We start from the raw sequence: 25,948 nt of genomic DNA on the forward strand, positions 1-25,948 counted from the left end.
GCTAATAATGATGTGCATCGGGTCGGGTCGAGCAGGCCAAACCGACCCAAAACATTAGAGATATAAACCGAATCCGAACCGAAGCCGATCTTAACTCCCTCAAACCGACCCGACCCGACAAAAAATAAGGTAAAACCGACCCGAACCAACCCAACCCAAGGAAAAAAAACCCCCAAAAAACGAGAAAAAAAACCCGAATACCTGGCTTGGACAAAGTGATCACTTTTTAGTGCCTGCCCTATATCCACGTAGCATGAATTCTTTTTCAAAACCATCGTCTCTCTCTCTGTCATACTCAGTGGGTTCATCGAGAGTAACTCCGCTTATTGAACAAACGCGTGGTCACCACGCGGTATCATGAAAAAAAACATTACAATCTATCTATTTCAATGTCAGTCCCATCCGACTGGAGAAATTAATACCGTGGGAACTTGATAGTGCGCTCGGTGGCCACACCACACAATGGGCTGCAGTCACAGTGACTGTCAATAATATTGCATCACCTAAATTTCTCAACTGTTTTGGTTTATTTTAGTTTATTTCGTTTTTTTTCAAAAGATGGCTAAACCGACCCGACCCGACCCGAAAATGTAAATGCAAAACCCGAAAACCGACCCGACCCGACTGAAAAGATGGACAAACCGACCCGACCCGACCCAATGTCGGTTTCGGTCCGGGTCGGTTTCGGGTCGGGTTTGCAAATCATTAATTGCTAATATTTATCTGAATACACTGTACATATATGAGTACATTGTAATGTATATTAGAATGTGCACTTTATACATGTAAATCCATATATATACCGGGGTTACTATTATTATTATTGCACATATACAAACTGTACTATGTTACTTTAAAGTTAATCAACAAAATGCTTATGTTGTATATCACCTTATAGGAAAGTTGGGGGAAGGGGGGAATGTCAGAGTATGCCAAGTTTGTTGACTCCTATTTTATTGTTTTATTCTTTGCATTCAAATATATTCTTTCAAATGCATGCAGTTTGAAAGTTGCATCCAAGGTATTATTCTACACGTTCTTATGATATATGCTTTGTAATCTGTATTCACGAAAATATGATTAGCAGTTTGTTTGCGTATTTGACAACCACTGTAATATACAAATACAACATGGTTTGTCGGGAAATTGTGAAAACTATTGAGCCGAGGGAGATAGTACCAATCATCCAACACCGAGGGATCATTTGTTTTCACTATTTCCCCGCAAAAACATGTTGTATTTGTTTGACTATACCTCATAAATAGTCATCAGGCAGCTGCGGTATTTCATTCGTCCATTCCACCATGTTTTTGATCATGCAGAATTTGGATAAAGTGAAACATTATTTTAATTTAAGGAGGCAGACAGAATAGAAAGTTAATTTTGTGTCATTTAATAACTGTAACAATCACGCAAAACACTGCATTTATTTTATTGTGTAATATTTCACCCACTTCCTACTCGGTTAAAATCGCAAAGCGAGCACCACCGGTCGCCATTTTGATGTATGCTGTAATAGACTGGCACATGCAACTGTCCTCACTGGTGTTCTCCACGGTACGCACGTAAAGCACATGCGAAGTTGGTAAAGAGATAACACATTACTGGAACAAATCTAACTGCTGCAACCCAGGTGTGTGATAGTGCCTTCCTGGTTTTTGCGCGTCATGCGCGCGTACGAAGACGCGGGGTGATAGTGAAAACTTTCAAACGGTTGAGTTGCTGGAATGGACCAATGATATGCCGCGGTTGCCTGATGAATATTTATGAGGTATAGTAAAACAAAATATCACAATTCTTACCTCAGAAGTAAGTCTCTAGTTGTCTGAATCTCGTGGGTTTGTGTGTAAAAGCGAAGCTCAAAGTACACTGTGATGAATTCCTTGACTGCGCCCCTCTATACACAAAAACAACAAATCATTCCAACTATTACTTGAAACAAAATAAAGCATGCAAACTGAACTGAACGAGCACACAGGATTATATACTACCGGTATTTCCAAAACAACTTGCATTTTGAAAGTACAAGTACATCAGAAATTAAATGCATAACCAGAATATGGATATCATACATACCTACCCGGTAGTTGTACAGTAAAAGTACAATATAATCCATGTAAGATTCAAAGTATTTTTGTTTATAAAAATACAAAGATGCACACCTTTTGTACATGTACCGGTACCTATACATGTACACTGTTCATGTACAGTTGTACCGGTACCAGGAAGTAAAACCGATTTCCATGTACATACTGCACACAACTTCCTTAAATTCTTGAGCAAATATCTCACACAAACAGTGATGCCGGGTGTTGACATAAGAAGGCTTTTAAAAGTTAAGCGAAAACTACTCCATATACGTGCCTATATTTTCCCACTCGTTGTCCCGAATATACAATGAAATACATTACTCACACAATAGAATCCAACTTCTGTGCGTAGGCACTACAGGAAATGAACCAAACTATATTATCCGCGGCAGGATCTGTCAAATTTGATCAATTCTTTTGGACATCTTCAGACGGGAACAAGTTCATTGTCAGAACAAAAAAAAAACGCCAGCCTGCAGTCAACAAAACTGATCAAGTCGCAACTAGACTCTTAGCCTACAAGCGTGTGACGGTAATTCAATAGCAACGTTCATCCGCATCGGTCGTGGTTATTTCCTGGCTCTCGGCCCCCAAATACTCAAGACCAGTACACCGCGCTACGTGTATGCATGTGTATCATCTTCCTGAATTGGATTATAGGCCCTATACAATTCGCAACCTATTGTCATGATAATTGGAAACATGCATTGTCAACACACACACACACACACACGCAGGGGTTTTTTAGCAACCAGGATAAGCTACTGCCATGCTGAGTTTATGACGGTGGTCCGTACTTGCAAAATGGCATACCACCACTTCCGGATGACCTTCTCTGGATGCGGAACTTGAAGTTTATCATAAACCTTCCTTTTTTTTGGAATTGTGTGACACAGACGTGTAATTCTTAGCACTGGATTTTACCTCTTTGTTAATTTGGTTAAGGGGAAAAATTACAGGAAAAAAAATTCAGTGTTGTAATTTCATCAAGCCTGATGTTATTACAAAGTCTAACTCTGATGTTGTTACAAAGTATTTACATGATCTCTGATGTTGTTACAAAGAATTTACATGAACTCTGATGTTGTTACAAAGTATTTACATGAACTTTGACTACATTATTATATTCCTTTGTTATTGTCTTTTCCTCTGTTACTTGTAACTTGAAGATTTCTAATCCTTCTCCAATAATGCTGTAATGAGGCCTTTTCACACTGGAGCCTCTCAACCCGGGTTGAACTCAACCCTGGGTGAACCCAGTGCCATCCCGGGTTGAACTTTTTTCTTTCAAAGCCACGTTCAACCCTGCATCGTTTCACACTTGTTTTGCGCAAACCGAGCTTGTTTCACTCAGTTACTGTTTTGAACCCTGGCGAGTGTTTTAACCCGGATTGAAAATTTCAACCCTAGTCTAGACCAGGTTGAGTTCAAACCCGTGCGAAGTCAATCTCCGGGTTGACACAGGGTTGGCACAGGGTTGAAAATTGTCAAGTGTGAAACACTGCATGTTTTCAACCCTGCCTCAACCCAACGTCAACAATGAGAATTGTTTGGTCTGGCGCAGGGTTCAGTTCAGCCCGGGCTAAATCAATCTCAGGTTGAACATTTTCAAGTGTAACACTGCATGTTTTACAACCCAGCCCCAACCCTGCGTCAATTCCAAGATTTGTCTAGTGTGAAAAGGCAGAATCATCTCAAGGTTGGTGCAGGGTTGAAATTTTTGAAGTGTGTAACACTTAATGTTTTAAAACCTGCATCCAGCCCGAGATTTAACTAGTGTAAAAAGGTCTATAGCTATGCCTCCCCCCCCCCCCCTTGTAATGATATGGACCTCCGTGCAGAATTAGTTAAAGAAGTTGTGGAATGCTCGAAGACATATCCGTCATTCTTCGGGTATATGTAGCCTAAGGTGTGATGAAATAAAAACGACTATTGTTTCTGTCATAAAATGAGTACAAAAGGTACTTTTGAGAGCTGTTTTCAAGTCCTGTCATGCCTGTTTCGACCCGAACATGCAATTTGTGTAAAAGTCGTCGTTGCGGGCAGCAAACAAAACACAGTAAATCGTGACGTAATAAACAGGACTCCCGATGCAGAGTAGCATAAACCAGTCCTGTTTATTACGTCACGATTTACTGTGTTTTGTTTGCTGCCCGCAACGACGACTTTTACACAAATTGCACGTTCGGGTCGAAACAGGACCTGAAAAATAGCTCTCAAAAGTACCTTTTGTACTCATTTCATGACAGAAACAATAGTCGTTTTTCTTTCATCACACCTTAGGCTACATATACCCAAAAAATGACGGAAATGTTTTCGAGCATTCCACAACCTCTTTAATGGCGCTTTTTAATCAGGTCCACACATGACAGCCTGTATGAGGGACGCAATGTATCCATGCACCGTGCTCAAGTACCCCCTCAATGGTAAGAAAGGGAGAGTTGGGGGAGACCACTGGGACAGACATTTGAACGCATTGCTGACGCTCATGCGAAGAAAAAGACTCTATGGCTTTGTGCACATTTAGAATAAAACAAGTTGTGCGTACTTCGCGCTAAACGCGCATGAAACCAGTACGCGCAAGCTGTTTGTCCCATCCACTGGGCTCTCAAAAGTTGTACGTACCGGTACTTCGCGCTAAACGCGCATGAAACCAGTACGCGCAAGCTGTTTGTCCCATCCACTGGGCTCTCAAAAGTTGTGCGTACCGGTACTTCGCGCTAAACGCGCATGAAACCAGTACGCGCAAGCTGTTTGTCCCATCCACTGGGCTCTCAAAAGTTGTGCGTACCGGTACTTCGCGCTAAATGCGCATGAAACCAGAACGCGCAAGCTGTTCGTCCCGTCCACTGGGCTCTCAAAAGTTGTGCGTACCGGTACTTCGCGCTAAACGCGCATGAAACCAGTACGCGCAAGCTGTTCGTCCCGTCCACCGGGCTCTCAAAAGTCGTAAAAATAAACATCCTTCCTCGTCAGTGCAAGGAGCTCATCAACTGTCAATCATCTCGCTAAACTCCGACAAAAGCAACACCCAAGAACGACCTCGAAGATTCTAGGAAGTGCGTATGCAAATGACTCACTCTGTGACAGGGACAGGTCAACCAGAAGTTCACAAATTGAGGAAGTTCACAAAGTTTCGTCTTCATCTTTCAACGAAATGCAATTTGATATTTTACCTGTGCGGTAAACACAAGGAAATCTGATACCGTCATGACTAAAGGCCCTCACTTCCTGATGTTTTTTCACACCTTTCACTGCATAACTTTTTGCAATGACAAAACCACTTTTTAAAAGAGAACTATTTTCTTTCTCAAGAAGAGCCAATTACCATGATTAATACTGAGAGTGAAACTTCTTGAAAATAGTATCCATTTTTGTTTTGGTTCAATTTTAGGAAGTTCTGGTGCACGTTTTATTCGTAAAGATGTACTGGCTGTGTTCTTCATCAAATTGGATTTGTCTGTTTTAACAGGGTGAGTAAAAAAAAGTGGAACCCAAACCCCAAAAGTTATATTTCATATTTTAAAAATATGTAGCACCAAAAATAATAATGTCTGGAAAGCCAGTTTCATATGGTACTTTTAGATGAAAAAAATGACTGAAATTGGTCAATCCGTTCAGAAAGTATCACCATTTAAACACAATGACCCTAAAACCTGTCTTGTCAAAAAAATGCGATTTCAAGAATCGTCGTCGCAATTGTCTTCGAACATCACCAGCGATAAAATTTCAGTTTAAACGTTAAAATTACTCAACAGAATCCCTTTGAAGGCCCATCCCATAAAAAAATAGATTTTGTAAATCATATTGTTTTCCTAACCAGGGTTGTTAATAAAGATATTGTGTTAATACAGTTGGTGACAGTTCTTGAAACAAGTATTCAGAGTCATTTTCTTGGTTGTTCCAAAACACAAAATGAATTGCTTTTTGTTGGACGAGACAGGTTTAAGGGGTCATTGTGTTTAAATGGTGATATTCTTTGAACGTATCAAGCAATTCCAGCATTTTTTTCATCTAAAAGTAGCTGATGAAACTGGTTTTCCAGTCATTATTATTTTTGGTGCTACATATTTTTTTAAATATGAAATATATTTTATGGGGTTTGGGTTCCACTTTTTTTGACTCACCCTGTATTTAGGAAAAACTGCTCCTTTCTGTTTTGGGCATCTGCGGCCCTCTGAAATAAATTAGGCTTCTTAAAGGGAATACATTTGGGAGGTATTAAACACTCTGTTTAAGACTGATTGGAGTCTGGATGCTGATAATTACCCAAGCCGAAGGTATAAATTATATCTTTCCAACTTCAAAATAATAAGTCACAGATTTTGCCTCATTTAGAAAACTCAGAAAACGACAGAGCTGGACACTGATAAAGGCAGTCTTTACAATGTACATGTAGGGTTTATACATGTAGTCTTGTCAGTGCAAACATGAACATGCACAAGTACATGTATATTTCTTGGTTCTTGAAGCCTCATAGAACGCACACCATATAAATGTACACATGTACATGTACATGTACTATTATTTATACTTGGTTCGGGGCCATCACAGAAGTACATACATGTACAGCAAAAACACAACACAAATGGCCCATCATAAAGTCACCTGAATAACTTTCCCAGGACAACCCCCATTGTCTGCGACTAGCCTTGTCTGTCATGTGACAACAAAAAGAGTCACATGACAACAGAAAGGTGGAAATTATATCTTTCCACATTCCTAAAACACAATAAGAAAGGGGCGGCGGCAAAAAACCTACAATCTTTCTCAGCAATTATCAGCGAATTGAAAGGAAAGTGTACAATCTTGTTCCGGGGAAGATTTTATTTTGTTTTCACTTGTTCGGTAACAACAAGAAGTACTGGGTTTCAAGCACAAAGTTCTTCGCCCCGGTGCCTGGGTATTATTCAAATGAATCTCGACACAATAGCCTATTGAAACTGTCTGAGCTGGTGTTGGATGGAGGAAATATTCAGGTATTATAAATACTGGTGACTCAAGGGCAGACTGCAAATTAATATGCTGTGGTTGGAAACTTGGCAGGGGAGTACATGTATGTGGCCTTGTAATAATACTGAATATTTGGCAATAAATTCTGGAATTACTTTTTAATGTGATAAAAAAATGCAGGTTGTTTATCAAGCATGTCAAGCAGAGTCCACAATCAAAACATCCCTCTCTGCTCCATATGCTCTTCATTTTGGAATTTTTCTACCAAAACATGGAAAATTTGCGGAAAAAGTCAGCAAATTTACAAGTGTTCCTACCTGCCCCACACCACAAGAACCGGTAGATAAGATTGAATGGTTTGCATGGTAAAGGTTTAAAGATTACTACGGTAGCACCAGCAGGAAAATCTCTTTTGTGAGTTTGTGAGGTTCTCAAAAGAAGGGGGGATGGATTTCATGTTTCGGACAGTATACAGGGTGAGTTAAAAAAAAACGAAACCCAAATGTCGAGACAATTGTTTTAGTGAAGTTCTGCATGTAGTACTTTCAAAATATAGGGTATGAAAGCCCAATTCATAAGCTTTCTTTTAGTACAAGAATCATTCAAATCACTCATGTCGTTTTCAAGTTACGGAGTTTTAAATGCAACCACCGTTTCAAAGTTCTGTCCACAGATCACACAAAGAAGTGTGTTCTTTCAGCAAAACGAAAATAATTCACACACATCCTTATGTGATTTGTTTTCGTGTTGCTGAGAGAACACCGAACTTTTTTGTGATCCGTGGACAGAACCTTAGAATGGCGGCTGTGTTTTAAACTCCGTAACTTGAAAAGTACATGAGTGGTTTGAATGATTTTTGCACTAAAAGAAAGCTTATAAATTGGGCTTTCATATTCTAGATTTTGTAAGTGCTACATGCAGAACTTCACTTTAAAAATGGTCCCGACATTTGGGTTTCGCTGTTTTTTACTCACCCTGTACTCTGCTCGTCGTCATGAGCATACAGACTTCAGTCTCTTGATGACGGTCAGAACATACATGTACTGTCTGAAACGTTGAGTTTCCCTCGGTTGAAAAAGAACCTCCCAAACCCAAGAGAGAGATTTGTCACATGGCGCTAGCGTAAATCTTAAAACTGGCTTATGATCTCACGTCTTTTAAAACTCTGTAATGGGGAAATAAATAGATGAAAGTTACAGATGTATAGGGATTTATTTATGGTTCTTGGGGAGTGGTTTGTATTTTAAGAACAGTTGCCTTTTAATGGACAAGGGACAAGCGATGTCACACGTCATTTTTAAACAAGATAATGGAATTTTTTAACTCAGGATTAATGTTCCATTTTTAACCTGTTTATCAATACATCGTCTGTTTTTTTATCTAGTTTTTTTAATTTTGGTGTGGTTTTAATTCCTTGGGTTATTTTTAGTAATGCATTCATTATGTCTTTTAATGTGTTTTTTGTAATTTTTGTCGTTATTATATCATGTTTTTATGTAATCCAGGGCCCCCAGGGAGAACAGTTCACTGGCAACTGATGGGGCTACCCTGGTAAAATAACATGACATAAATAAATGAATAAATCTTTATCATATTAGCCAAAAAGTAAGTCTACAGAAAAATAATCAGTCATATTCCCTTTCAGTTTATTTGTACATGTAGAAGTAGCAGCAGACATTTACACAGTAAATAGTGCTTCACTTCAAAGCATTTTACAGGTCTTATTTTCCCTGTTTTAACAAGCAAACACTCCTGAAACCTGAACTCCCTAGGGAGCATACACGGCCAGCAGGCAGCCATTTTGGCGCTCTTGGCAGTAATCAACCTCTCACAGTAACCAACACTGCCCTCACAGGTACCCATCTACTCCTGGGTGGAGAGAAGCAATGAGTGACAAAGCCTACCGGTATGTAGGCAGCCATTTTGGCGCTCTTGGCCGTAATCAACCTCTCACAGTAACCAACTCTGCCCTCACAGGTACCCATCTACTCCTGGGTAAAGAGAAGCAATGAGTGACAAAGTACCTTGCCCAAGGGCACACGCACCATGACCCCAGGCTGGACTCGAACCGACAACCTGCAGAATTACCCGCAGACCACAAATTCAATGCCCAGACCACTAGGCCACGGCACTCCAAGTTCATAGTCATATAACATGAAGTACATAGTACATGTACAATGGACTATTTTTAATCCAATCACATCTGCAACTAATATTATAGGAACGAACATGTGACTCTATTTGCTGGTGAAACCAGACAAAAATTCCATCACAGTGACGAACAACGCACGAGACAGATTCATCAAATGTCGCTTCTAAACAGGAAGCATGACTATGAACATGAAGTCGAAAAACAAACTTTGGAGGTCTACATGCAAGATGTAAACAAAGTAGGAAGAATTTAAAGGGCCCATTTAATGTAATTGTTTTAGTGAAGTCCTTAAAAATGCACCTTTGTGTCCCATTTAAAATTATTTTCAATTATTTGTTTTTCCATTTGTAAGGGCAATCTGGTGCCTTTTTGGTTTTTACGCTACCGGTAGTGCAAATGTCCATATTCATGAGCAAAAAGTGTGATGTCATTTCAGACAGAAACCTCAATGTAACAGTTATTTCAGGACCAAAATTTGCCAGAAGTTGGGATATTTGGCTGTCGTAAATTTTCTTTTCTTTGGTGATTCGTTGTGTCAGTTCATGGCAGTAGGCCTGTGAGCAAAGTTTTCTCACAAATGTTTTCAATGAGCAAATTTTGGTTTCACAATTTCAATAGAAAACCACTAAACTGAATAGAGTCTTCCTGAAATGAAATCACAGCAACAGCGCCCTCATTTGTCAGGTAAAGCATGGACAAATTTAAATGTTCCAAAAAAGTGCACTATTCAATGAAATTAACCAAAACTGGATGTCAAACAGTTTTCATACATTTAAGAGGAGTAGAAAGTTGCACAAAATATGTTTCCAAGTAAAATTCAAGTTGTGGGCCCTTTAACTTAAAGCTACAGTCCATCATTTGCAGCTATCCAAAAAGTAACTGACGTAATTATTGTTGAAAAACATACTTGGTTGAAAGATAGTTAGGGACAGTGGCGTCGCCAAGGGGGGCCAGGGGGGGCACGTGCCCCCCCTGGAAAACCTAGTGCCCCCCCGAGTGCCCCCCCATCTGAGATTTGGGTTGGTAAAAAAATATATATATATTTTGTTATATTCAACTCCCATCATCTGAGTTGGTTAAATAGCAATTTCTGGAGATATCTTCAGATCGAATTTAGTATCAAATGTGGCACCATTTTGCATCTAGCCCATCCTCCGTATGCGAAAATTTTCCAAAGGGGAGGGGGGCACCCCCTCCCCTTAGACCCCTCCCCCAGGACGGCGATCCGTATCCACCTAAGTGCCCCCCATCAAATGCTGGTGCCCCCCCCCCCACCCCCCAGACTGAAAAGTCTGGTGACGCCACTGGTTAGGGAACTACATGTAAACTCCCTTTGAAATTTCTGGCATGCTGTCATTTTGAAGAAATCAACAAAAGAAGGCCTTTCCGTTGTAGCTGGGGTTTTTTATTCAGCAAAGTGCGCGCAAGCATTGACATGACGCACACGCGGTTGCTATAATTCGTCGGATCAGTGCGCGACATCGAGTAGCTACAAGCGGCTCAGTGAGAACGTGTCTCGGACGTTGAATTCAGGCCCAATTCAAAGCATGATTCAGCAACTTTTGATTTGAAATCGAGATCCAAAATGTTGTTTTTCTCCAAATATACAGCTGAAGCTGAGCTGAAACTTCATGAGGTTAGTTGTTCAGCACCCTTCATTAGATTTTGAGCACTTTTGTTGCTTCAAACGAACAAAATGCACAAATTACAAATGATGGACTGTACCTTTAAATACTTTACCGAATTACCTACATGTGGGAGTATGTCACCTTGACTTCGCTACTTGTTTGTTTATTGGCTCATGGATGAACTTGAACTTTGGGTTAGTTCATCCACCAAATGAATGTCCCACTACATAAACAATGATGACATCATTGGGTCGTTCATAACAAACCTTTTGTGAGAAATTGTTCAAGAGTAACATACAACATTTGCTTTTGCTGTAATTTCCAGAAATGGATGGATTTGGGGGTTAGTATTTTATAGCATATTGTTACACTGACAAGTTTACACAATTTTATGCGTTCATAAATGCTGGGAAAATCAAGAAAAAAAAAGCTGTTCTTGTAGTCTGGTTATCGGACCATACTTCAGATGAAACAGAGCAGTTTATAGATTGTCAGGTCAGGGAACCAGACCAGAAACTTGCACTTGTTCACGCATGTGTAACCGATTGTAAAAAAAATGTGGATTTACTAAATTTGGTAAATTGGGGGCAGTAAAAAAAGTCAGTTTTTTCCAACGATGATCAGCCAACCATTGTTGGAAATTGATACAAAATTCCACTTTTCTTGAAAATGACAGTACACTAGCTGCCATGATTTCACAGGATGCTTCAGACTGTGAATTCACTAACAGTCCAGCAAGGTATTTCATAACAATTTGGTACTTTTGTTTTTTGATGTTTGCAAATGTTGCACATTGCCTTTAATGTGGCTTGATTATCCTTGATAATTGGTAAAAAAAAAATTCACTTTTGATTATCGCAAGTAAAATGTTTTGTTTCAGAATCGTTTCCTAGTGCTGTAAGCTTTTAAAAAAAAATAAACCACAAAGGGAAACTGACTTGGTGCAAAAATATAACAATTTTAAAGCTGAACAAAGAAATTAACCGGAGCAGGGTTTTTTCTTTGGTTTTTCCAGCATCTATAAACACAAAACATTAAACATGTCAGTGTAACAATATTTGCTATAAAATACTAACCCTAAAATCCATCCATTTCAAAAAATTACAGCAAAAGCAAATGTTGTATATTACCTTTAAATTTTTTTTACAAATTTAAAAACCGACTTTGATGGAAACACGCTCCCAAATGGAATCAGAACAAATTCACTAATTGTTTTAGGTCACTCAAGCTTATTAATATTAATTTAAATAGTACAAACCTTCTGTAGTTCAGCGAGGGGCGAGTCGGATGACGAGATGGAACGATTCCTGCGGTCCTTGACTTTCGGCGAGGAGTTCGGCGTCTGAAAATCAAACGACAGACACAATTTGCAGAGCGATTTCATATACATGGTTCTCCTAGTTCCGAGTGCACTGATCACGCTGATCGGACTCAAGCTGGGCATCCCAAACGATGCCTTGCCTTTCATGTAGCCGTGTCTATGAAAAGTGGCTTAAGCTGCTTCCATAGGCCATGTGTGATTCCAAGTCATAGCCATTATCAATTCAGATGCGGCCTTATCTTGTTACATAATCTCCATCTGGGTGAGAATGTGAAACAGCACCAATGTGGACAGGGTTAATGTATCTGCTAAGTTTCTCTTTATTTCATCAGTAAACACATGCACAAGATGCAGATTATCTGCAGATGATTATTTTGTCAGACAAATTTCTTGAATGAGCGGAGCGCCAGAGTGGAGATAAGAAAGCCACTTAGATCTTAAGACTGGAGGAGAGGCAGTCGACGATGTTTAGATAATTTACAACATCCATTGCAGACATTTTGAATTATGTAATGAAGACTTTTCAATGAATGGGGAGTCACCATAGAGCTATAATCAATTACTAGAGCGATGACTCGATGTACAAAGTGATGCCTGCTGGGCACATCCATGTTTGTGCACAACCCTATGGAAAGCTCGAAATTTTGTACGACTTTTGTACGGCTATCTGCGTTTGTATTCTATACAGGAACGTTACCGAGGCCAATATACCCAGAATCAAAAAGCACTTTCAGTAAAAGGACCTTTCGTTTTGCATTGTGCAAACAATGCAAACCCGTATCCGCTGCAGATGATTTTTTTGCCGTGACGTGTTTTAACCGTCATGACTTGCTTATACAAATATTGCTCTTCCGCAATGCATTACATTATTATTCAAAATTTCCTCAATCTAATTTAGTTATGTTCTACAAACATGCACATGAATTCAAAATGTCTGCACCCAGGACGGCTTCATAGGTATCTACACACGTAAGAATGAGGACACACCATAAATATATGGGACACACTGAGGTATTTGGTTCCCCTCAATAACTAATGGTTCAGCCCCCCCCCCCCCCCCCCGAGAATTATGCAACCCTGTGATTAAAAACGTATGGTCATTATCACCTACATTGTAAAGAGGAAAAAAATTAGCTGTATGTATTTCTCTTCATCAAGTCTTTCTTTTGCATCTTTAAATTTGCATATACGTAATTCGGATATTTATACAGCATTTGTTCATTTTTTTACAACTGGTTCAAATAAAGAGGCGCTGTGCCATATAAAAGCTTTTGGAGGGGATAGGAGGGTATTTTCTGTCTGCATAAAAAAAAAACATATTCAGTGATAATGAAAACGAAATGGAAATAGAATTCTTCCTTCAAATCCGTCAGGTGCACCCAGGCCCGGATTATCCAATGGGCACAGTAGGCACTGTGCCTAGGCTGCGAAAGATTTGGGGGCCTACGAAAAGTTTGAGGGCTTAGGAAAATACCACAGTGTGCCATAAACACTTCGAACCATCCACACACGCACAAGAAATCTTTTTAACGTCTTAGCGTCTCTATATTGGGAAAGCTTAGCATCAACATGAAATGTGAGGCTCCAGTGCTTAGGCCAAAAAAAAAATAGTTCTGCTTCCGATTACATGCCTTTCAAAAATAGGGTCGGTCGGTCGGAAATTTTTTTTTTTTTGCCAATTTTTTTTATGCAGATTGAATGGGGTATTCAATAATATGCAAAGTTTTAGCCTGAACTATTTCCATTGCACTACAAAAGCTATACACGAAAAGGCAACAAAAAGTGAATAAAACCTACCTTTAATTATTGTCAATATATTTACGTTCGATAATTTCAAAAAATAATGGAAAATTCAGGTCGTTCGCACAATATGCACAACGCTAGTCAAGACGCGGAGAGCTGGCCAAAACTCCGAGGTGTGTGATGCGTGCATGTGTGGCGAGTGGCCCACCATGGGCCGACAGACCTGTTTTTACGGTCAAAAATTTCGGGAAACACGCGGCATGTATCACTCCAAATACGAGTAGTGCGATCTCAAAATGAACTCTTGAACACAGAAAACACATACACAGACAAGCTAGATCAATTCTGTAAATTAACTTGCAAAAATGTTCTTTCTCCATCGGTGTTTTCTTGGCATTTTTACGATGTCGAATCCGACTAGTTGACAGTGGCCTGCAATAGCGCGCTATCGGTCGCATACAATGTAGCTATGGACTGGTTACCGCATTTTCATCATGTCTTCTAAATTGGCCCCTGCGCAGCGCAGCGGGAACCAGTCGTCGCCACGAGATTACGGTGATTATAGTCACCGTTACATCGAATTGCGAAGTAGTTATATCGCGAAGTGAATTTGTAAAAATAATGGAGGTTTCTTTTGATAAAAAGCGAATGTAAGTAAGAAAACAAATAAATACAAGCATTTTTTTTATGCAAATGGGTTGTTGAGAGGTATTTTGTGAAGACAGAAAAGACAACAAGATTTTATTTTTATTTATTCAATTTTTTTTTTTTTTTTTTTTTTCGAATTGCTGATAAAAATTTTAGGGTCGCAGCCTAAAAATAGGGTCGGTCGGGTAACCGGAAGCAGAACTATTCTTTTTTTTGGCCTTATCAACGCTATGAAACTGATGTTGGTGCCTCGGACGAAATAGAGCCTACGGAACACTTAATCTGGCCCTGTGTGCACCAAGAGGTGACGGATCGTCTATGGACTTTGCGCACACGATACGTCACTTCGTGGTGCGACCGACGAATCGTTAGCTATGTAGTAAGGCTGAATGCCATCGCTGGTTGAAGTATACTTACAAGAGTGTGTGTTCTTCTTATGGCCGTCTTGCGAGTCAGGGTTTTCCTTACAACGTTCCTGCAAAATCAAGCGAAAAAAATACAGGCCTGGGTGAGATTGCTGGAAATAAAAATTCCATGAAATAATCGGTTAAAGGCTTGAGGTTTACTGGGGGCCCCAAAACCAATGTACAGTCTAAGGTATACCGACCGGTATATTTGTATTTGCCTGAAGCCTTTGATGTAAATGTCAAACCTCAGGAATTCCAGATTTTAAAATCTTGAAATCAGGAAAAATCGGATAAAATATCCTGAATTCAGAAAAATTTCCTGTCCAAACAAATCCTGAAATCATGAAAATCCTGACCAAACATATCCAGAAATCGGGAAAAATCCTGACCAAAAAAATTCTGAAATCATGAAAAATCCTGACCAAAAAATATCCTGAAATCAGGAAAAATCGTGACCAAAAAATCTCGAAATCAGGAAAAATCCTGACCCAAAAATCCCGAAATCAGGAAAAATCGTGACCAAAAATATCCTGAAATTAAACAAAAATTCTAACCGAAAATATCCTGAAATTAGAAAAAATCCTGAAAACAGGAAAAATTCTGACCAAAAATATCCCGAAATCATGAAAAATCCTGACCAAACAATCCTAAAACCAGGAAATATCTTGACCCAAAAAATCTGAATTCAGGAAAAATCCTGACCACAAAAAACCCGAAATCATGAAAATTCTGTCCAAAAAAATGTCCAAAAAAAATCCCCAAATCATGAAAATCCTGACAAAAAAATCCAAAAATCATGAAAATCCTGTCCAAAAAAATCCCCAAATCATGCAAATTCTGTCCAAAAAAATCCCGAACTCAAGAAAATCTAGACAAAAAAAATTCTGAAATCCTGAAAAATGAAGAAATCGGGAAAATCTTATCCCTGAAAATATACATAATTCTTCTTTATGATCTCATTCTTATTCCCAAAGCACTTATTTTGTAAGGTCAGGGAACCAGTCTAGCTGGCTTGTACCCATTCATAGGTGTGTAACTGATTGCAAACAAATGCCGACTAACTAAATATGTGGTAAATTTGGGGCAGTGTTTGAAAAATAGCCAGTTTTGTCCAATGCTGGTCAGTCGACCAGTGTTGGAAATTGATACAAAAATACCACTTTTCTTGAAAATTACAGCACACCACGGGCCCCCCTATTTCACAGGATGCTTTAGACTGTAATTCAATAACAGTCCGGTAAGGTATTTCATAATAATTTGGTAGTTTTGCTTTTTGATGTTTGCAAATGTTGTATATTCCCTTTAAAAACAAAAAAAGACCAGCTAGAGTTTGCGACGACTGACCTTTAACAGCGCGGGAAACAGAAAGTGAAAATGAAAACAACACTTCAAGCAATGCTACTCTAGAGTAACCTGGAGTTCAGGAAAAGGAGTTTCGATTTTCCAGACCGGAATAGTGTTATTTGCCGACCCACATGTTCCTATAAAAGTTCACCAATTGTGGGTTTATGTTTCATTATCATACTATTAAAAACAACAGCATGACTATGTTGATTTTGTATTTTGAACTTGTCTTGTACATATTTGCTTTGAACACAACTTTAATTAGTTTCAGAAGCATTGTTCTCTTTTCAAGTTTTTAGGGCTGTCCTTTTTCGAAAATTTAGTATTCGATTACTCGTAACTGTTTTTGACCGAATATTCGGATATTCGAAACTGCCTGCAGCAACTGCATGCCGCGCCGGTCAAAAGTTGCATGCAGAGCGCGCCAGTTAAAATTTGTGTTCAGCAATTGAATTGGAGTGTTTTGCAGTGTGTACACATATTTCATAATTGTCAAGGTTTTTTATCTGCCAACACAAAAAGTGGCATCCGACAATAAAATGCCGCAACTATACGATAAAATAACATCACAGTCGTGTGTGTATGTGAGTAATTGTTTTGTTTTTGAATATCAGAGCGGCAAAAACCTAATTCGAACATTCGGTTGATGATCAAATGTTTGTATAGTGGAAGGTTTGTTTATGGTGTAAATCGAAGATTTTCGTTTGTTCCTCTTCCCTTTTCCTTTGTTTGTACTTTTTCGCAACAGCTCTCATTGGTTTTGTGCACATTTTCCAACTGAGGAGTCCTCATTTCGGTTTCTGTCCTCGATTCTCCGATGATTTTGCACGTGTGTGTCCTTGATTTTACATGTAACACGCGCTCATATGTACATGTATGTGTGTTTACTTCACCTTACAGCATGGATAAAAATGTACATGTACACTACTACACTACACTCTATACATGTACATGTAGCTTGATCATGTTGACGAAAACTGTTTTCAATATCTCATCAGGAACTTGGTCAGGAAGTACATGTACATGTATGCCTCGGGTCAATTTGGTGTCCAAAGCAAACACAGGGAGTCAGGGACTGTCCCTGCACAAGACCTTTATATCCCGTGACAATTAAACATTTGGTTTGTTTCTGAAACTATCCGAAATCATGTTCCGGTACAGTATGTACAGACCTACCAAACAATCCTCAGACAAAACATTTAGAAGTATGTACTACAGGTTGAGTCTAAAAAAGCGAAACCCAAAAGTCGGGACTATTGTTTTAGTGAAATTCTGCATGTAGCTCTTTCTAAATCTAGGATATGAAAGTCCAATTCATAAGCTTTCTTTTATACATGTACATGTAGTTACAAAAATCATTCAAATCACTAAGTGTTCTTTCAGCAAAACGAAAACAAATCACAGGGATGTGTGTGAATTGTTTTCGTTTTGCTGAAGGAACGCACACTTTTTTTTGTGATCCGTGGACAGAACTTTAAAAACAGTGGTTGTGTTTAAAACTCCGTAACTTGAAAAGTACATGAGTGATTTGAATGATTCTTGTACTAAAAGAAGGCTTATGAAGTGGGCTTTCATATCCTAGATTTTGAAAGTGCTACATGCAGAACTTCACTAAAACAATGGTCCCGACATTTGGGTTTCACTTTTTTTTGACTAACCCTGTACTAGACAAAATGGTAAACTTTGAAGGTTGACAATAAGAACACCATAGGCTACTGGTATGCTACATGTAAATTGTCCTTTTAATTCTTCAGTCAAAATCAATCAACTGATTGTTTTCAACAGTTAAGAGCTTCCAGCCTATACCTATTAAAAAAGCAGGATTGACTGGCTGTGACTGCTTATGTAACTTGATACGGTAGATGCTTTGACTGTGGGTGAGTGATAAGCCAGCTGTGCCTACAATGTAGGTACTTCTTGCCTGCTTTTGTCTGTTGACTGAATTTGACTAGTCACAGTGCTTGTATAAATACACTTCCTGAAAAAAACGCCTTCAGGACAGATTGCGTAGTAAACTTCTTAGTCTCGAACTATCCTGCACATTAAAAGACAGCTCACATCATAAATGTACATACTTCCAACTGAGCGTTTCCAAATTAGAAACTACATTTCCCAGGCAAGGATTGAAGGAACAATACTTACGGTCTTACATAATGCACAACTAACTCTTCCACTTCGTACACTATTCGTAGTTTCAGTTTCATATTTGCCGTAACACTCAAAAAAGGGGAGAAACAATGCAGCACATCTACAAACTTGTATTCAAAATAAACTGCACACCAGTAGCTACCAGTAACAAAAACACCGCATTAGGAGACAGCTCTTATGAAGTAAATATTGACTCCGTCTGAGTCAACAAATGGCTCATTTTTCAGAAATTTAATTGCTGGGTAAACACCGTCTGATTAGATTAAATTGTCCGACAGATAACACCCAAGCAACAAAGAAAGATAAGATTTGGATATTTAGTTTAACTACTGTTACGCTTCTGTTTATTTGGTCAGTGTGTGCATGTGTATCCTCCGATAACCCATTGTCATTTAACCCCAAAAGATCTAACAAGACAAAATTCTTTGATTTAATTTTCTTTGAAAGAATCTTGATTGGATTTCGATGAATTAGACATTATTTGGCGACTCTTAAAAGCTTTGCTCTCAGGGGTGTGCAATACAGGTAATACAGGAATCGGGTACCCGATTGAAAAAAACACGGGTACCCGGGTATCCGTTAAAGAAACCCAACCCCAAAATTTGTATTTCGGAAGTTGCTGTTCACATTGTTCAAAGGTCCCACGATGACTATTCCAAACCGGTGCATCAAAACAGTAAGTGTGTACAGTGAGCTCTTTAGCTTTACGGTGTAAATTGCATTTTTGCAAGCATCAAGAATCTGTTTTGTTTTTCCATGTAGCCTACTTTTGATTTTGAAAATTCTCCATAAATGAAATTCAAAACCTTTCTCTTTCATTGTCTGAGAAGTTGTAAGTAATATGTAAAGGTATAATTACGAGTACTCGATTCCATAATCTGGAACCGGTTTCTGATATCAGCGGTCGGGTACCCGGTTCCGATGCACGGCCCTAATTACTTTGCTAGTCGGTAGCAAAAACTCAGCAGCAAAATACGCCAAACAGTGAGCGTTGTTAAGAGGGCTGACATTTTGGGGGGAACGCCCGACAGTTCATGCCTGTTATAACATGGTAGACATTGACTGCACGCAACAACACTGGGCATTTTTTAAGGCAAAATAATCAAGTGTCTTGGAGGGTCTGGTTGATGTGTATCATCAGTTCACGCCGGGATTATTTTGACAAGAACGGAACGAGGCGCAGGATTACTTTTAACTCGACCTCAAGCCAGGCGGGTTGAAGCCATCACCCTCAGGCAGCACACTCATATTTCCGGCCTCGCTCGCTGCGAGCAGGTCGCAATAATTCTGGCCTCGCACGCTGCGTGTTTATCCGTCATCCGTCCGAATACCAAAACCTTACATCATCCGACGTGAACTGGCTCAGAGGATTAGCATTTTGGGGGGAATGCTCGACAGGTCATCATCTCTGCTATAATCTTGCAGATATTGAAGCTGCGCGCAACAAACACTGGGAATTTTTTATTGCAAATTAAATAACAAAGTGTCTTGGAGGGTCTGGTTGATGAATAATTAAATAGCTGGAGTTTGCCATCAACAACGGTGATTCCAAAACTGCTACCCTGTGGCGACCCGGGTATAATACAGAACAAACGGTTGAAAAGGTCTCCACAAGGCAATTTCTAAAGGTGTGAAAAAAAGGTCTCCACAAGGATTTCACGAAATGTGGATTTTATACAAAAACTAGTAATTTCCAAGGTGTACTTATCGTCGCAAATTAAAGTATTTCATGTAAGGGACATTTGGTCCACATTTCGACCCAGCAAAGTCATTCTGGTTCAAATAGGAGCGAGTTTGAAAACATCTTTCAAACCACATACCTGTTTGTAAATGCATGAGAACAAAGCGATGTCGCCACAAGGATTCAAATTTCGGGATTTGTGAGTGAATATTTTGCAGGGACTGAGGTGAGTTCAAAAAGTGTACTTATGCCCCCAATTTGGAAATCTATAAAGTAATAGACCATTGCGAAAGCTATGGTCTATTACATTTGAGCAGATTTGCTGATTAATTATGCAAGACAACCGCATCTTGACCTCTAGATTTTGACCAATCAGTGGGTGCTTTCGATATCGGGTCTTCGGTCATTCACCCGTTGAGCGTTATAGACATGGATAAAAAAAACCTGTGTCACGCGCTCTGTATCATGTTACGCAATGTGCGCCCGGCTGTTGTTGTATTACAAAACACTGCATTAGAATTGACCAATCAAACAATTAGTCCTGATTTGGGAATGAACTGACGTCCCGATTGGCTGGCGCGCGGCTTGCATACATCTGCATGTTTAGACATATCAGACTTTATACCTAGTAGAGACTTGGCTCCGTGGATAACGGGTGATACTCAGACTACCAATTTGGGGGCTACTTCAAAAAGTTTAACATGCACCCAATTTGGGGCTACTGTTTTTAAAACCATGATAACCTGATCACAATGGTGCCAGTTATATTTGTACAACACACATCTGAAATGCTATCTGTTTGCCCAACATTGTAATGACTGATTACAATTGTGTACGTATGGTATAACCCTATCAGTAAATACAGTAGGAGGAAGCATTGTACAGTAAAGCCTGTAGATTACTCCAGATAATCAGGGGTGCACAGTTCTTCCTCTTGATGCGAACAACACAAATGTTGCCAATGAATTCCTATTGGCTAGGCACAAAATCAGATCGCGAAAATTGGCAAACAGTGGCATTGTTTCAAGTATTTCAGCTTTTAGTTGTCAATACATCCCAGTGCCTTGGTTCGTTTTTGTTTTGTTTGTTTGTCTGTCCTGTTCCATTCTCTGTCTTTCCCGTACGATCTGTTGTACGTTCTGTTTGTCCAGTTTTTGTCTTAAAATGGCATTTCTATAAGTTGTTGTCTTTTGAATATGCCTCCATAATTGTCTCTCTTTCATTTTTGTCTTACATATCGGTAGACACCGAAACAGCTCTTGTTATTATTCTTGTATTTTATCAAACATCTTTCATATATTGACCTTTGTATAGTTATCTGAATGTACATTTTGCAATTTGGAAATAAATGTTGAGATGACTAAAAAATTGAAACAAAAAATTGTTCGCATTGTGTGGAATGCACCCTACATGGTACCATGTACATGTATACTCGTGCCAACTTTGAGTAAGAGCTGAGCATGAGAATTTGGCGATGGAGCTTGATCAGAACGAATGCGACCGCGAAGAGCGAAGCCCAGACGGTGTCGGGTTAGGACCCCGGAAAATTTTGGATTCTAGACACTCTGTGGTGCAATCTGAGACAATTCTGACCACTTTAACCAATTTTTTTTAGCAAAAGATTAAACATCCTGTTTAAGTTTGAAGTTAGTTTTTTTTTTTTTTTCGTGAGAAATTCCGTGTTGGCGTGAGTTCGTGAAAATAACCTAAACTGCGCGAGTCTCACGCTCAATGCGCGAGTGTTGCCAGGCCTGCGTACAATTTGCATGCTCCTTTAACCGAAGGGTGATGCACTTTGCCAAATAAAAATCAACCAGGCAAGTACAAGATGCAATCTCATTTATGGTCGCTATTTGTGGTTTCTTGGTTTAATAGTCTCCAGGTCAGCACTACATGTACTATGGTACATGTTGCTGTTTGTCTAGTGTGTGAATTACATTGCTTGTTGCAATATAAATGTATGCACATGTGTATACCGGTACCGGTACTGGTACCATACATTTAGGTCATTCCATCAGTCAGTTTACTACTTGTCCTCTACATTTGTGGTGTAAAATTACAAAATCCTCCATATTTGTAGTTTTCTTCAAACCTTAATTGGGCAACGTCACATACATGTACATGTAGTGACTCAATTCGGGTGTTAATAGTGTGCCACCTGAAGAGTATGCCATGTAGAGTTCATTTTTCCTAGTACATTAATCGTGGCAGATGGTCGACATATTCGCAGTGCGGGACATTTGAAATTGTTACATGTACAAAAATGTAGTTCTTGCGGCCAGCATTTTCATAAGCATATGATTCGAGTATACGTTTTCTTTTCTTTTTATCAACATAGTGTTTTTGTAAGGCAGCAGAACGCTAAGCCCCAATATAACATATTAGCTCAAGTTGTCTACTAACACTCTTTCAAATGGGCCATGTTTTGTCGACCTTAAACTTGAAAAATGGACTCTCCATACATACATACATGTACATACATACATACATATAGGCATTTTTATAGATCCTTATATAAGGATCGGAGCGCTTTACAAAAGCTGACAAAATAATTAAAGATACAAACAAAAAATGCATTGATACAGAACTATACAAAAAAAACTATACAAGCAAAATAACATATATATGGCATGATTTAAAAACAAATAAATGGGTTTTGAGTCTATTTTTGAAGAGCTGAAGTGTGTTGGCTTCCCGGATGTCACGGGGAAGGGAATTCCACAGCCGGGGGGCAGCGGCTTGAAAGGCACGATCTCCAGTACGCGACTTAGTTTGGGGGTTATGGAGACGTGTTTTGTCAAATGATGAGCGGGTGGCATAGACAGATGTGTTGAAAGAGATGAGTTCTCGGAGATATGAAGGTGCCATAGAGTTGATACATTTGTATACAATGACAAGAAGTTTGAAATTTATGCGTGCTCGAATTGGTAGCCAATGAAGGCGACGTAACAACGGTGCGCTGTTCATGGCAAACTCTTGGTTGCGCACTGCATTGTGAATCACCCGAATTAGTAAAACTTTTGCAATAAAAAATTCTCAATACTTGATTGTATACATTGACAACAGCAAAATTCTATTCAACACAACACGTCCAAAACTTTGAAACCATTACCACTTGCTATAATTGAATGAGTAATTCCAATAGCAGTAGCAACATGCATTTATTGCTGTAGTAGGCAATATACCAGCAAATATACATGTGCATACTTGACCCAATAGATAACCCACTCTACAGCACAAGTGCATGAATAATAGAATACACCTGTAGATTTTGGTATTCAAGCATTCATATTCAAATCAGGTGAATAGCGGCACACCTGTGCTATGCGTTATAAATGCACGAGACCATTATCCACATTCTGTAAAGGCAGGTCACAAGTTTGACAGTGACAAACAAGTTGCAACAATATGGGCGGGGTTTTTTTTTCTTTCACTTCCTCGAAGAGACATGCTACTCATTTCCTAAACCTGGCAGAACCAGGTTTTGGAAAAATATAACGAATGTACATAAACAGGAAAAATGGCAGATGTGCTACAATGTATACATTCATTGTACACGTATACATTGTATTGATGCATACAGGTAGTAATGCATGCATGTCAAGGGTTTCTGAAACTACAGTTCAGCAACAATAGTGGGTTTTTCTGCCCAACATGGCCAACCAGTTGAGTGCAGTGTACAATCTTTTGTTCCCTATTGTGTGCATGTCTCCAGAGGGCACAGTGTATCAGATCATGTATGAAGTGTACATGTACATTGTAAATAAAAAAGATTTGGAAGACGACATTTTGCACCACATACGAACAGTAGATACAGTTTGTCTACAAAAAAAATGCAAACAAAATATAAGGAAATGCCAGACGCAAAATGTGTAACCAACAAAAGATATGTACGCCTTTTTACTTTAACCCTAAAGGGGCCGGGGGGGGGGGTGGAATCCGCCCCCCCCTCAACATTTTCCGTGATAGCCTCAAAAAAATTTTTTCGCGACCCGAGCTTTTATGACTTTTTAGCCTCGAGCTTTGCGCATCTTTTGATACCAAAAACATAAAAATCGGATCACGGGTTGCCGCGTAGCGAAAAATTTTCCGGCGCTACGCGCCATGAAAACTGAATTTTCGCATATACGTCGTGTACACAGAGCAGAATTGCCATTCGTACATATGAATAATTAATTAGCCATAATTCCAAAACCCTTTGACCTATAGTCATGAAATTTCTTGGGTATGTTTAGGAAGAGTTGCTCTATGCATGTGTCGAGTTTCAAAATTTTTCGTTTCAAAATTTTTAGGGGGGGGGCGGAAAATCCATATATTTTGTGAAAACCTTGTGGAGACGTGTTCATCTATAGAAATTGGCCTGTGGAGACGTATACAATCTTTTGTTCCCTATTGTGTGCATGTCTCCAGAGAGCACGGTGTATCAGATCATGTATGAAGTATACATGTACGTTGTAAATAAAAAAAGATTTGGAAGAGGAAATTTTGCACTTAACACACGAACAGTAATCACGACTGGTCTACATGTACCGGTACTTGGTACAAAAAAAACCTCAATTCTTCGCTAGGGAGATTAACAAAGGAGCTAAACTCTAACCCTAATCCTTCAAAATCCTTTTTGCCAAAGTGGAGGAATTTGGAGGATTGAGATTACATAGCAAAAGTGCGTTACTCATTTCGTAGGATGCACTTTATCAAGGTCTTGGGCCGGACCTTGTGTTGTTTTTGCTCAGCCATGCATAAATATAGGCCTGGATTATGCTTGAAATCCTCCACACTGCTCCAGGATGTCACTGGCCAAGCCTCAACATATTGCAGTCACCGCCGCAGGATTTTGCAGGATTCAGGCAGTGGTCACCCCTCCACGGACCATATTCAAGAAGTAATGGAGGAATTTGCAGGATTGAGGCTACATCCTAGCAAAGAGGCCTAGGGAGTTAATTAACATGTACCCTCAATAAGTCCTTAGTCAAGTCCCTTGATGGGTGCCATATCAGGATGATCTGGGCTATCCGAGGGGGGGGGGGGGGGAGAGATCAGTGAAGACGATGGACAAGGTCCTGATGGAAGACGCAGAAGTCGACACCAAGGAAGGGCTGTCCAGCTGTATAGGCGACCATGATGTGTGGCATGTCAGGCATTGTGCTCTTCTCAAGCCACGCCTGGTTTGAGTCGATGAACTGACTGACTGACCAACTGACTTAACATGTACTGTACCGGGTACAGTGGTTACAAAACAAGGGTTGAACAAATCTTGGGCTGCACATCAAACTTAACCGAAAATGCCACTGAAATGAATGGAAAACCCAAGTTAATTTGAGCCCTTGTTTTTAAAAATAGGGTATCATTTGTCATTTGTGCATTTTCTTCGTTTGAAGCAACTAAGTGCTCAAAATCTTAAGACCGGTGCTTAACAGCTAACATGATGAAGTTTTGGCTCCGTGAATGCTGTATATCCCGAGAAAACAATATTCTAGGATCTCGATTTAAATTCAAAAGGTGCCGAGTCGTGTTTTAAATTGCACCCGAAACCAGCATCTGGGACACATTCTCAATCAGCCGATTGCAGCTACGCGATGTCACACACTGAACCGACAAACAATAGCAACCGCGCTAGCGCGTGTTTGTTGTGTCAACGTTTGCATGCACCCATTCACGGATTCGCCAAATTACAAACCAACAACTAACGGAACTTGCCAACAATGTGTCACATGGCCTTCTTTTATTGCTTTCTTCAAAATGACAGAATGCCAGAAAGAATAATTTCACAGGGAGTTTAGTGCCACTACTATCTTTAAACCAAGTAAGCTTTTCAACTATATTTTGGTCAGTT

At 39.5% G+C, this 25,948-nt stretch overlaps 1 protein-coding gene across 3 annotated transcripts in view; it reads right to left on the reverse strand.

The window, feature by feature from the left end:
- Positions 1–25,948, reverse strand: part of LOC119731585 (pleckstrin homology domain-containing family G member 5-like) — a 63,465-nt gene that overhangs the window by 25,679 nt on the left and 11,838 nt on the right. For all 3 annotated transcript variants that reach the window (XM_038204776.1, XM_038204777.1, XM_038204775.1), the window contains exons 4-6: positions 14,953–15,010; positions 12,082–12,165; positions 1,803–1,897 (exon numbers count right to left, since the gene is read on the reverse strand). In XM_038204776.1, coding sequence (XP_038060704.1) covers positions 1,803–1,897; positions 12,082–12,165; positions 14,953–15,010 — 237 coding nt within the window. The remainder of the gene's footprint in view (positions 1–1,802; positions 1,898–12,081; positions 12,166–14,952; positions 15,011–25,948) is intronic.

The sequence above is a fragment of the Patiria miniata genome, unplaced genomic scaffold (assembly GCF_015706575.1).
Source record: "Patiria miniata isolate m_02_andy unplaced genomic scaffold, ASM1570657v1 HiC_scaffold_24, whole genome shotgun sequence".
Classification (NCBI taxonomy): domain Eukaryota; kingdom Metazoa; phylum Echinodermata; class Asteroidea; order Valvatida; family Asterinidae; genus Patiria; species Patiria miniata.